The sequence below is a fragment of the Ctenopharyngodon idella genome, chromosome 23 (genome assembly GCF_019924925.1).
Source record: "Ctenopharyngodon idella isolate HZGC_01 chromosome 23, HZGC01, whole genome shotgun sequence".
Lineage (NCBI taxonomy): Eukaryota > Metazoa > Chordata > Actinopteri > Cypriniformes > Xenocyprididae > Ctenopharyngodon > Ctenopharyngodon idella.
Genome location: NC_067242.1, coordinates 16,554,535 through 16,568,202, shown reverse-complemented (window position 1 = coordinate 16,568,202; position 13,668 = coordinate 16,554,535). Strand labels below are relative to the sequence as shown.

The 13,668-nt window shown below is 35.0% G+C and overlaps 1 protein-coding gene across 1 annotated transcript in view; it reads right to left on the bottom strand.

Annotated features, from left to right (window-relative positions):
• The window catches only part of vipr1b (vasoactive intestinal peptide receptor 1b), a 64,993-nt gene that overhangs the window by 32,532 nt on the left and 18,793 nt on the right, over positions 1 to 13,668 (bottom strand). The window contains exon 3 of the mRNA XM_051882482.1: positions 11,403 to 11,513. Within this exon, the coding sequence (XP_051738442.1) occupies positions 11,403 to 11,513 (111 nt within the window). The remainder of the gene's footprint in view (positions 1 to 11,402; positions 11,514 to 13,668) is intronic.

Sequence of the window (13,668 nt, the reverse complement as noted above, 5' to 3'; positions counted from 1 at the left end):
GTTATTGTTATGTCTAGATTTGTCCAACTGACTCACACTGAAACATGGGGTAAACAAAATAAATCTGTCATGTCATTATCAAAAACAACTATATTCCACCCCCAACTATATACATTGCCATGTGTAAAAAATTGGAATAAACCCTGGATAACTCTTTTAATTAAACAAAGATGACATTCTGACATTTGTTTTTGTCATTACACTTTTGTTTCTCTAATAACCTGTTGAGAGTTTTATTGTTCCTTTAATATGTATTGATCAGTTTATTTGTCATTTGGAGACAAAGACGCACCATAAAAGTACTAAACACAGCTTCAGAATGTCAAGGCTACAAAAGCAAGTTGAACGTGAAAGTTTGTGTGTCAAGTTGATTGGCTAATTGGCTCATAAAAAAAACAGACCTAAATAAATGAATTGACAGAAAGCACCAATATTAAATTAATCAACAGATTAATCAACTCTGCAATGATTAATGAAGTGATTATTATGTTTCAATATTGACTTGTGACTAACATCAATTGAAGTGTTTCTGTTACTGATAATTATACGATCCACTGTAGTCTGCAATAAAATTTGAATAAAACAACAGTCTGTCAAAACTATGGATCAGTAAAAGTGAAGCTATTGTAACATGCAGGATATTATAAACTAAGGGTAATATGTAGACTACTTAAAACTGCAGATAATTGTTTTGAGGTAGTTGGTTGCTCCTGCAGATTTGGGAAATTCAGTGGTACCTCACTAATCTAGAGATAATGTAAAAATGTGTATATATTATTTTATTTATTTAAGTATATTATGTAATCATACCATGACAGTATCATTGAGATACTATTATAGTTTGAATTATTTTTTTATATTTTCCGTTTTAATAAATTAAGTTTTATTTCAGTTTTAGTTATTTTAGTACATCAGTTTAATTTGAATAAAAGGAGAAATGTTGCCTTGTTTTTTATATTTTACTTTATTTCAGTTAATGTTTATTTTACAGTATTTTTAATAAGAAAATGTTTTTTATGGTTTAGTGTCAGTTTTTTAGTTAAGTATAATAACCCTGTATCACAATATTTGCAAAAGTTTGGAAAAAAATAATATACAAACAAATCATAAACATATGCATTTAATAAATTATCTTTTATTTTAATCTATTTTAAGAGATTTATCGGTTACACTTTAGTTTACAGTACCGTAGTTACATTGTAATTACTCAAATAAGTACTGAGTACTATTAATTAACTACATGTACTTACTATAGAGTTACAGTTAGGGTTAGGATTTGGTTTAGGGTTAGTTACTTGTAATTATGCATAATTTACTGTTATTACTATAGTAAGTACATGTAGTAATGTGAAACTACGGCACTGTAAAATAAAGTGTTACCGATTTATCTTTTAAAATCTCATAGGCAAACATGCAAACAATCACGAGACAAGCTGTCAGAACATTATCAGAACAGACAAGAAAAAAAAAGATTACATTTTCCTTTGCAAAATTGTCTGAGGTGTGAAAAGCTTATCAGATAATCCTGACATAATAACAAAATGTTGAATGATCCCATCTAAAACAATTTGAAAACTGCCACCTGCTTGAAATCCAGTTGACTTTCAACTTTTAGATTATTTATTTTTTCGACATGTTGCATGTAATGTATCTTTCAAAATTTTTCAGATGCAAAATCTCATTCCTATAATCCAACAGCACACCACACAACATCTGAATCATCTGAGACACTTTCAGTAATTATTACCGCCATATAAAAAAGCCAATATTTTAACCTTGATATAAATAAATGAATGCATTAATATTAATAGGTACATCATGCTTAACATGTAGGATTAAGATTCTTTTTCACTTGCTATAAACTAATCCAGCTAATACCTGATGCTGGTTTATATGATATGCATATTGCTGAGATTATCAGAAAGACAAGGATTAAAATCTGCTAATTTTCATACACTGAATTTATACAAACATGTTACCAGTACCTGAAAGCTTGTGTAATATTATTGAATGGGATGTTGGCTTTTAGTGTACTCTTGGCTTTTAGTGTAAGCTTTGTTTGTCATGTAAGGTTGACGCCAACCCTCTCGCATTTATCAACGTGCGCAAACACCCACATGCAATATATCCATCCTCACACATTATTCCAGTGGACCTCCGGCTTTGTCATAAGCCACAGAGATCCCATAAAGCAAATCCAGAATGTCACATTAATCCTCGGTATTGAACTACGGACAGACTTTTATCATTCTGAAAAGCCTAATCTATCCTTTCCCATTCAGAGGGAGCACTGTAATGCGTATGCTTTACATGCAAAATCCATTAGAAATGTGTGGGACTTAAGTGAAAGGTATTGCTGCTGAATTGTATTTCATCAGTATATCAGCACCAGTACAGTATTATGTGCAGGATATTCAAATTTGAGCTTCCAAATAATAAGGAGAGTATATGTTCAGTTCAAAGGGCAGGAAACAATATATCACTTCAGAGAAAGTGGAAATTAAGTCAGCAGTCACTGCAAACCACCTGAGTAGTCCACAAAATTTGGCTATATATGTGATGAAAAGATCCAATGTTTTTACCCAAAGTAATTCACCTCAGGTTTGGTTTCCACAATGTTATATAAAAATATCAATCTCACAAGATGCAATAGTTACAACATAGGAAAAACATTCATACTTTAAATGAACCCCAATCACATTTATTTTAACATTAATCATTGCAACTATCAAATATAAAACTAAAATTTGAGCCTTTAAAGGGGACCTATTATGCAAAATTCACTTTTATAAGGTGTTTGAACACATATGTGTGTCCACAGTGTGTGTAAACAACCAGCCTATAATGGTAAAAATCCACCAAATACTTTTTTATAATCCCCATTTATCATTTTCAGTCTCTCAGAACACACTGTTTTTTATTTCCCCCTACTCCTACGTAAGAGAGGGGAAACCCCACCTATGACTGGTGACGATCTGCACTGTTAGCATAGACACACCCCTGAGTGAGAATCACAGAGTCTGCCATTTCTGTGTACTCGCTGTATCAGCTAAAGATATACAATGTCTGTGACAAAAAAACATTACAAATGTTCTGTTGTTGGATGTACCAACGAACATACGATGCTCCATAGACTCCCGCCATCTGAGTCACTGAGGACACCGTGGTTGAAGTTATTACTCAAGGATGGATCGGTACAAACTGTTCATGATCCTCTCCGGAGCGATACTGGTCACGGCAGAAGGGGAAAGCGTGCACTTTATTACAGTCCATCGGAGTTGATTTATGGATATAAAGTTTACTAGTTTATTAAGCACCCCCGAAAAGGTATAAGGTCTGTATATACTTGTTTACTGTTAGTTGTAACAAGTGTTTTTGTGTAATTCGCTGTGTATGTTGATGATAATACAAGGGAGAGAGAGTTTATAGATAAAAGACTTTAACGTGCACTTCATGTACTGTTTTATTCAGCTCTTATGGTGATTTTCTGGAGTGAAAACATTCGCTTCATGTTTTGTGTGATGTACAATAAACTTCATAAAGCTCATCAATAAAGTTTTGGCCTTTATTCAAACGGGGTCCGATACAACAGGCTTGTACTAATAGTGGATAAAAGCAAGATGACAACATGAGTTATAACTGCAATTAAACTGAACTATGCCTGTTCTATCTCCACGCAGCATATATTCTCTGGCTCTGCAGGCATCATTTTCAGATTCCGGTTTGAACTGAACACCGCTACGGAGAGTTTTTTACATTATTAGTGCGTGAGATTGTTCTGCCACCGGAGCTTGGAGCATCAGCTCTTGAAGCTCCGCCCTCTTAGGCCGGGAGAAGCAGCTCATTTGCATTTAAAGGGACACACACTAAAACGGCACATTTTTGCTCAACCCCAAAAAGTGGCCATTTTAACATGTTATAAAAATTTATCTGTGCGGTATTTTGAGCTAAAACGTCACATACACACTCTGGGGACATCAGAGACTTATTTTACATCTCTTAAAAGGGGCATAATAGGTCCCCTTTAAGTGTGACAAATGATATGAATTAAAATTATAATTATTTTTTCATTTTTCATAAATGCACATGTATGCATATATATATATATATATATATATATATTAGGGGTGTAATGATATATCGCAGTGCGATATTTTGCGATGCAAAAATGTTACGATATGTATCGTAGAGTGGTGGCAGTGAGAGAAGCTGCATATTGAGGGTGTGTCTCAATCTGCTCCCTAGTTCAGTAAGTGTTTCACGCACACATCGAATCTTGCACATCGAATCTTGGTTTAAATATTTACAAATCAGCTATTTAACCAGTAATATAGCAGTATATAATATAGCAGCAATAAATGTATACAGCATTAGATACAGCATTGATAACGAATCAGACTAAATCAAAATCGGACTTAAATAAAATTGCAAGCCTGTTAATTAAAATCGAATCGAAACGTGAATTTGTGTCAGTGTACTATACATATATATATATATATATATATATACACACACACATACATACATAATGCATATATTATATTATATTATATTATATTATTATGTATTTAATAGTTATTGATTTCAATTTAAGTATTTTTATGTAAGTAAGTCCACTGATGGCAAGTTGATAGAACCCAAGTGCAGGTTTATTTCATCCCAACATGAACAAGATCAAACTATACAAAGACTAGACTTGACTTGGTGTGGCATGGCAAACATGGAAAACACCAAACAGTGGTTACACGAACACAAATACACATGGCAAACAAGAGGGCTTAAATACACAAACTACTAATGACTTGACAAGACACACCTTTGAACATGATTAAACAAACCAATGACACATGACATGATAAGGGGAGCACATGGCAGGATCACATGACTAGAAAAAGACACAAGGCTTGTTCAAGTTGAACAAGGCTTGTTGCGAAGAACGATCGGCGTCTGACATCAAAGTACCGTGAGAGCGATTCAAAAGCATAAGGAGCCGAATGCTCTCCAAACGCTCTCGCGTGACGCTGATGCATCTCGAACAAGCCTACAAACAAGGGAGTACATGGCAAATAGGAAACTTCAATTTCAAAATAAGACATGAAACAAAAACAAAACTAGACGTGACATTTTATATCATCATAAGACTAAGACTGATCCGACTTAGTCTGCCTCAAGTTTGATGACATCGAAATTGAAACGAAACAAAATGTGAAATTGTATATATACATACATACATATTGCATATATTATATAACACTATATTATATTATATTATATGTAAGCAATAAGGTATGAGAGGCTGTGCTGTATCGTGAATAAGTCACGGCTGAAGGGCGTTGTTAGGCACAACGAGAACCCCTTCAGCCGTGACTTATTCACGATACAGCACTAGCCTCGAGTACCTTATTGTTTTTATAAAACGGTTACTACACAATACAAATATTAAAGCCAAAAATATGTATCAATGCAACTTTCATAACGTAAACTTCCACTAAAGCCTTCCTTCCGCCGGAAAAAAATAGTCCCTGACTGTGAACAGCAACAGAAGTTACATTATTACGCCATTGTATGGCGGCAAAGACTGTCTTTATGAGTGTGTCAGTCAGTAGCAAAGACTTCTATATTGAAAACACTGAATTGTTGTGAACAAAGAACAAGACGCAACTGACAAATGCTTTGACTAGAGCTGTCAGTCACGGGAAACCCCCCTTAATTGTTAAAAGGACAAGATGATACATTGGACATTTAAACAGATTTTTGATTATGAACATAGGACTGACCTGAAGGAAAATGCTAAATCTGAATGCAGGTAATAAACTCGCTCACTCGATCTCTTTCTCACAACACTCTTCTACATAATACAGTAAGCTTCAATGAACAATATCAATTGAGAACATACAGTTTACGTTGCTAAGAGTGGTTGCTAAGGGTGTTGTGTAGTGATACACAGAACCGTTGGGTGAAGCGGTCATAGCCGTGTTTTATCATGAATAAAACACAGCTATTGACCTATCAGAATCAAGGACAGGAACTAACTGTTTTATATTATATTATATTATATTAAGACTATGACTAATCCGACTTAGTCTGCCTCAAGTTTTATGACATTGCAATGCAAGGCATTCCAAAATATAAAAAATAAAAATAAGAAATTGCCAACTGAAGTAAACTTCTACAGATACTCAGTTTTTTAGGGAGCAGTGAACACTGCATATAGGGACCCTGTGAGGTGAGAGTTTATACACTGCTATATGTCTGCAAAGCAGGGCTCAGATGGTAACTCTGTTCTTTTTCATTTAATTGAACTCTGTTGCTAAAAATAAACTCATCCGATGACAAGGAAGCACCAGAAGGGCTTCACTATTTGCCTGTGGGGAATCATATAAGTTACAGAGTGCATGACTGATCTCTTTTGGAGAAAGATCAATGAATATGATTACATTTATATTCAGCACTCACACGTGGCCACCTTCACACTCTGCTGCATATGAAACAAGCAGCTCTGTTAGATGATTGAATGAGCTAATGATTTGTGATATATATATACACAGGCACTAAAAAAAATCAGGTGGCATACTGTGCCTCATTAATCAAACATTCATTAATTAAGCTCTCCTGAGAGGACAAAATGACATAAGAGTAAGATTAGAGCCTTGTTTAATTAAATGTCGAGGCTGAGGACCTCCATGAATACCTCATAAATACACCTCCATACAGAAACAAACTGTCTGTACTTGAAATACAGATGATCAAGTGATAAGTAAGAACAGTTTGATACCTTCATTGCTCCGCCCCCAAAATAATGAACACGCTATGTAACACAGGCAACACACTAACAGCTGGTGCATCAGACAGCTCACGCATGTATGGATGAATCAGCTGTGGCATATCTTGGTTCTGTGAAACAGCAAAAAAAACAAAAAAAAAAAACAATGCTACTCGCATATCTAGCAGAAACAAAGCAACCTCTGTGTCCATTTTAAAGGGATAGTACACCTAAAAAAGAAAGGAAGGAAGATATTTGGGAGAATGTCAGTAACCAAACAGATCTTGCCCCCATTGGCTACCATTGTATTTATTTTTCCTACTATGGTACTCAACGGGGGGCGAGATCTGTTTGGTTACTGACATTCTTCCAAAAATCTTTCTTTGTGTTAGGCAGAACAAAGACATTCATACAGGTTTGAAACTACTTGAGGGTGAGTAAATGATGTTTTTGGGTAAACTTTCCCTTTAAGACCTCTAACGTCTCTCCAGCGCTGGAAAGCTTTTTCAATATGAATGTGGATCCTAGCTCTTGCCTGACCCTTCTTCTTTCAGTTATAATTCTCTGACCTTTTCCTCTTTGGTTACATCTCAGCTATCTCTCTTTCTACAGTCTTTCTACCAATCCGATTGGTCCGATCCACTTTGTTTTTTCTCCTATTTACACAGCCAGGACTATGTTCAAACAAAAATGTTTTCAGCACACACAGAACAGTCATCTAGCAAATATTCACAAAATTGTTTGTTTATAGGTGTTGATTTAAATGTTCAACAGCTTTTCCCAGAAATGCCTTACTGCACCTTTAAAAAAAATTTAAGCCATGCAAAAATCATATTAAAACCTGTAATCACATAAAAATATATATTTTTAAAAATCTATGCACCATAATAATAAAAAACTTTTGCATAATTTGAAAAAAAAAAAAATACTGCTTAAATCTACTAAATTACGATAAATAATTAAAAACAAACTGTTTGCAAGTGATTGCCATGAATCATTGCTATAAAGAAGCACATTATAACAAGGAATCACAAAAAATAAAAGTATTTAATCACAAATCCAAGAAGAGAACATGCAGGAGAATACCAAGGCAGCTATAACAACAACCAAACATTAACGACACGGAACACAGGACTGAGGAAACTAAGGACTTAAATACACAGACAATCTGTAACAAGTAACAAAGTAATCTAGATAAAACAGAACAGGTGTAGCACTAATTAAAAACCAAAGAAACTAGGGAACACAAGCAAACCAGTAATTGGTACTGGTGTAATTGGACATTATGGAAATTGTGCCAGTCATTATGTGTGTAAAAAAATGTATATAAATCATTTTCTAACAAATATTGTTATAAGTACTTAGTATTTTTGCGGATTTTTCAGATTTTAAGATTGGATGTGGGGAAAATGCTAAAACCGTAATATCTATAAATAAAAGGCATTTGGAAAAATTGCAAAATATAAAGTGACCTTCATTAAAGTGACCATCTTACAAAAAGACAAAAGTCTCTGAAAAGAAAAATCTGCCTTTTTGTTGCTAACAACGATTTATGTTTGAGTCATCAGCATTGGCTCTTCTCAAGACTTTCAATCACTCCTTTCTCCAATGTTCCTTTAGCCTAGAAATGTCACTGGCATGAAAACTCTCACACAGCAGTGATTTTTAACCTCTCTGCTAAACCAAGGGGCTGCATCTTCTATCCAGACTGCTAGCTTGGAAACACTATGACAAGAATCACCTGGAGTTCCATATAATTGTTGGTAGGGAATGGCACATTCCAGGGCCCAGTTTTATGGCAGGGCCCCTCTCTTACTGCAACAGTGCAGAAAGGTTTGCTACATTTCGATGGGATCTTGGTGGACTAACACAAACAAATGTGCCACACCATCAAATAAGGATGCTAGGACAACTGACAGACACCTCAAGGGAGGACTTCTCAAAGGACAGGACTTCTCATTGGTCCATGGGCAGTTTCTGCCCTGGACCCATTATGGTTTAAACAAAAAAAATCTTTAGGACTTTTTGGATGCAAGAGCAGTGGCTGAAACAAAGGGAGGCAACGGTGATCCATCCAATCCATTCATAACTATGTTTGTAAACCTTAAAACAGACCTTTAAACTAGACACATCCATTTTATACTTATTCAGAGAAATAAGTATTCTCAGTTATAGCTATTTGTAGTGCAACATCTTACACAAATTCAACTGTTAATGTACAAATGAATGCATGCATCACAGTTAAATCTTTTTCCATCTTGTTTGGACACTATCTTTGTCTCCATGCCAAGAGACAAAAGCGGATTCACCAAGTTCTGAGTCTCTGGCTTACAGAGGCAAAAGGCATACAGACACATTTGCAACAAGGTTAAGCTCAGGAGAGCAAACCTTCACTTCAAGGTACTTTAATCTGCATGTTCCAGATTGTTAAGGACCTTTTGCACCTACTTCAGGGCCTATCTGCGTGTTCCAGATTTTAGGACCCATTTTGGTGCTCCAGGAGATCCGTATACCACAGAGATTCATGTTCAAGGCTGTTGAAACAGATTCTGGCTCCTTTCCCCACTGCATTGTTACCCAGCACAACCAGTGTAAAATGTCACTGACATCAGACTGCTCACTCGACCATGTGACCGTAAATATCACTTAACCAAACCTCTTTCTAGAGACCTTGGCATTGTTGTATATTATTCAATTCAATTCACATTTATTTGTATAGCGCGTTTTACAATACATGTAGTTTCAAAGCAGCATTACAGAATATACACATGTCTATGTAATGAGTGATCAGTTATCAGAGGTGACTGTGTAATGTATTTCAGAAAAGTGCATACTGTAAACAAATCACGCAGTTAGCTAACATCATGTATTAATTTTAGGCAGAAACAATGAGCTCACTGTAATTATTACAAGTTGTGAACATAATGATTACAATATATAGAAATATATTGTATATGAAAAGCAGTATATGATTTTCTAATTTACAATAAAAGTAATATAACTGATGCTAGTTAATAACAAATAATCTTTCATTTACTTTGTTTGAGGCATAAGATAACGTAACTGCCATAGCCACACCCAATTTAATCACTTTATACACTTTATTCCTTTCTCATAATTTGTATTTGTTCAGCAATCTTTGATTGTTCTTTAATGTCATGGTGAAACTCCTGGCTGGTGCCCCGTTATCTGAGAAGGAATCATCTGACACTTTCACACTCACCTTAAGTGACGTGATCAAAACTCACAATATTATTTGATGCCCATATAGACCAAATCCTTACATTCATGGTGCCCATTTTAAGCATAAAAAAAAATGAAAAAGGATTTTTCAAAGAAAATGGCAGAATCTTACTTATATTCTCACAGGTCATTCCTAAAGTGTTCAGGTTGGAAAATAATTGCCTAAAACTCAGAGCTCCTCAAAGGAGATGTGCTCTTCTTTCCAGCCCTCTTTCATCATTGCAGAAACACTTTACATCCTCCAACACAGAGGCTGTAATTCCACTATATGGAATCGACATTGGTTTCCTTGTAGACTGTACCTGATGCACATTCTGCATCACACACTGACATTTTTTGCAAACCTAAACATATCTACAGCATTGCAGATTTTAATAAATGTTAATTAGTGTATTCAACAGTTAATCTACAATAGAGCAATTTACAGTGGGATTTAAAATTCTGAGACTTCAGGTATAAAATTATTTTGCCTTTAACAATTATAATCATAAGAATAATTTGAGTGTTTTTATGTTTCTTTTTTCGAAATCCTATAGCTTGCTATTGAAACCCAGATTTTCACTAGTGACCTCAGACAAGTATAACACAAAAATAACATGGTATTTATTATTTAAAGAATTATTTGTAAAGAATGATTATAAAAATAAATAAATATACATTTATAGAACTTTGCACTAAGACATCCATGTATGATAAAATACCCAAAAATGCACTGCAAAAAAAGGGTGTTGTGCAAGTCTGTTAAACTTGATATTCTGCCAGACTTTTAATGAGTTTAATTAATAGTTACTGGTGAGATGTGGCTGAGACAGAAATATCAGATAAACAAGCATGACCTAATGGCAGTACATAATCCATGGGTCTGATTTGCCTCCTGATGAATTACCCATTCCATCCACTCAAAGCAGCAGTTCTGCATGTAAAATGTAACCTCCAGTTGTAATATCTGCATTTATATACTAAATATAGATTCCATTGTCTATAAATAGTTTAATGTCTGAAATAATTTTCGTCATTCTATGAATTCTGCAAACATGCTATTAATTATGTTGACCATATGTACATTCATGACGACATACCACTAAACTCTTGTTTGCTAGATGTTGTTTTTTTTATGCTCATTTTAGAGTTACCATTTTCCCAAGCACACCAGTTTGCCTTGAGAAGTCTGATATCAAAGAAACTACTCCAGTGAGCATGTGGGAGTTTCAGATTAGATCCTGAACAACTTCAGACACTGAAGTGCCTCTAAACTTTTAGTTTTACAGCAATGTGACAGCCCATGACAGCGACTGACAAGATAAGACAAGACACTTTACACTTTTCTTCAGGAGTTACACCTGTTGCTTAATGCCTTGAAGTTCATCAAAGGTTTTTGATGGTGAGTTCAACTTACCCTCATGATGATCAGAGAAGTGTCTGAAGTAATTTGGACAAGGGATAACCACATGTTCCCCAACTTTGGCTGATGGCCAGCAAGCAATAATATCCCACATTCCTTTGCAGCCTGGCAAAAGAATAAAGTACAATACTTAGCGTTAACTCAATATAGACCTGTTGTACAAAAGCAAAAAACACAATTAGGTTTTAAGTATATGTCTTATATACATAAGTTAGTTCTGGTTGTTGAATCTGATTGGCTGAGACGCCTTCCTAAAGTGCGGATATTTCACCAGTATCAGCATGGGGACTGTTCACCGTTTGTATCACTCCGCGTGTCTCTGCGTGTTCTAGACAGGCAGCATTTCTCTCAATAAGCGTCAATGGTGGAGGACAAAAATCCACTATAATTTTCTAAATACTACTGTTGATGTGTCACGGAATATAGTTTTAGGAGTTTTGTCAGATGAGATTTGCGAGAATGTAGTTGTTTAAACGTTAAATCTGGAGTTTATTTAAAAAGATAGCGCCTCTGAGAATTTGCTTCGATGTTTTCGGGGTCGTGAGGTCCAGGCGATCACCAGGCACTTAGTACTAATGTGCCCGCCGAAAACAGCTTTTTCTTGGCTAGTCCTTCTGTCATTTGACGCTGACTCTGATGTCTCTGTAGTTGGTTAAACATGAGATATAATTTGTTTTGGGTATTCGCTTTCAGCCGTTCCTTTGTTTTGGGTGTTTTGGGTATTTTCCTTTCAGCCGTTACTGTATTCACAATATTTATATGAGTCAAAAATCAGCTAAGGGGTAATAATAAAACAACTTGTATTTTTTACAACAGGATCTGCATTTTCATGGGTTTAAATAAATTATTTTTGTTAAAAGAGACCATTAAAACTACTTTGTGTATCAAAAACAATCCTTTCCTGATAAAAATAAACTTGATTTTCAAAACTCAATGATTTTGCGACAGCTGAATGTAACATTTTTGCCGAACATGTCAGTCTCTGAGTAATTTATTTAAGTCACAAAATAAACTTCATTCCTTAAAATAAGTATAATGAACTACGAAAAAGCATTTTGAATGTCTCCAGCACGTTTTACCCAAAACTTTACCCAAATTACCCAAAAATCAAACATAGATCACCCCTTACGCACGTTATCACTTCCGTCAAAAACTAAGGCTGGCTATCGATTGGAATATTAGAGCTAAAAACATCGACATAACACACTCATGGGCATCATTCACTTCACTGAATACTTGCCGGCTAAGAAATAAATAATTATTACCTTACAATCCATCTGTTTTCAATCACCACATCAATGTCTGTCAAAAAATTACGTGCACAATACACGGTAGTATTTACGAGAAGCAGAGGTCCAGGGAGTACACGCTTTCCTGGAATACCCACAGTACTGGATGTTTTGACTACGTCATCACTTTCCGAGAAGAGGGAGAAAAAGGTGGACTTAGCGGCTTCAACATGCTGTCTGAGATGATAACGTGCATAATACATAACACACGCGAGTATAAATTTGTTCTTCACTTGCTGAAATTGAATTGGAATGATCAGGGAACTGAGTGAAATACTGCATGCTAAAGAGTTGTAATCTAAGCGAAAAACTTTGCGGGGTTATTTAACATCGTTCAACATGTCTTGGTACCTGACGGACACCGGAAGTTGTATGTTATATTTTGACAGACATTTTTTAACTACGCTTTCTGATTCTGACTTGCATGATTTTAATATTTTCAGTAATTTTCTAATCTTGACTGATCTTTTTTTCATAATTTAAAACTGTTAAATTAGCGATCCTGTTAAATGAGTGACTCTCATATGCTGATGTGATATTTGTTTGATAAAATGTATATAAATGTGCATGTGTATCTTCTACAAAAACTACACATTTCTATTTAAGCATATATTTACTACATTAAATTGTTATTTTCATGCACAAAAACATGGATTAATCATTATACAGATAAATATATCCAGTGGTCCAGTAAATTAATCATCAGAAAAATTTGTCACTGGTTAATTTCACTAGTGGTTTCATTAATTAAGTCCTGTGTGTACTCATTGCCTAAATTTAACCATGGGATTTATTTAAAAGTAACATGAGGACTCTTAAACACACACTTCCCTCATCCTTCAGTTAGACACCTGTGAGTACAATAAACTGAGATTTGGTATCAGCTTATTGCTTTACCCGTAATATTTTGAATATTTACGACACTTCTCATGCCCCCAGAATGCATCCGTCTGATTCATGAGACGAGGTGA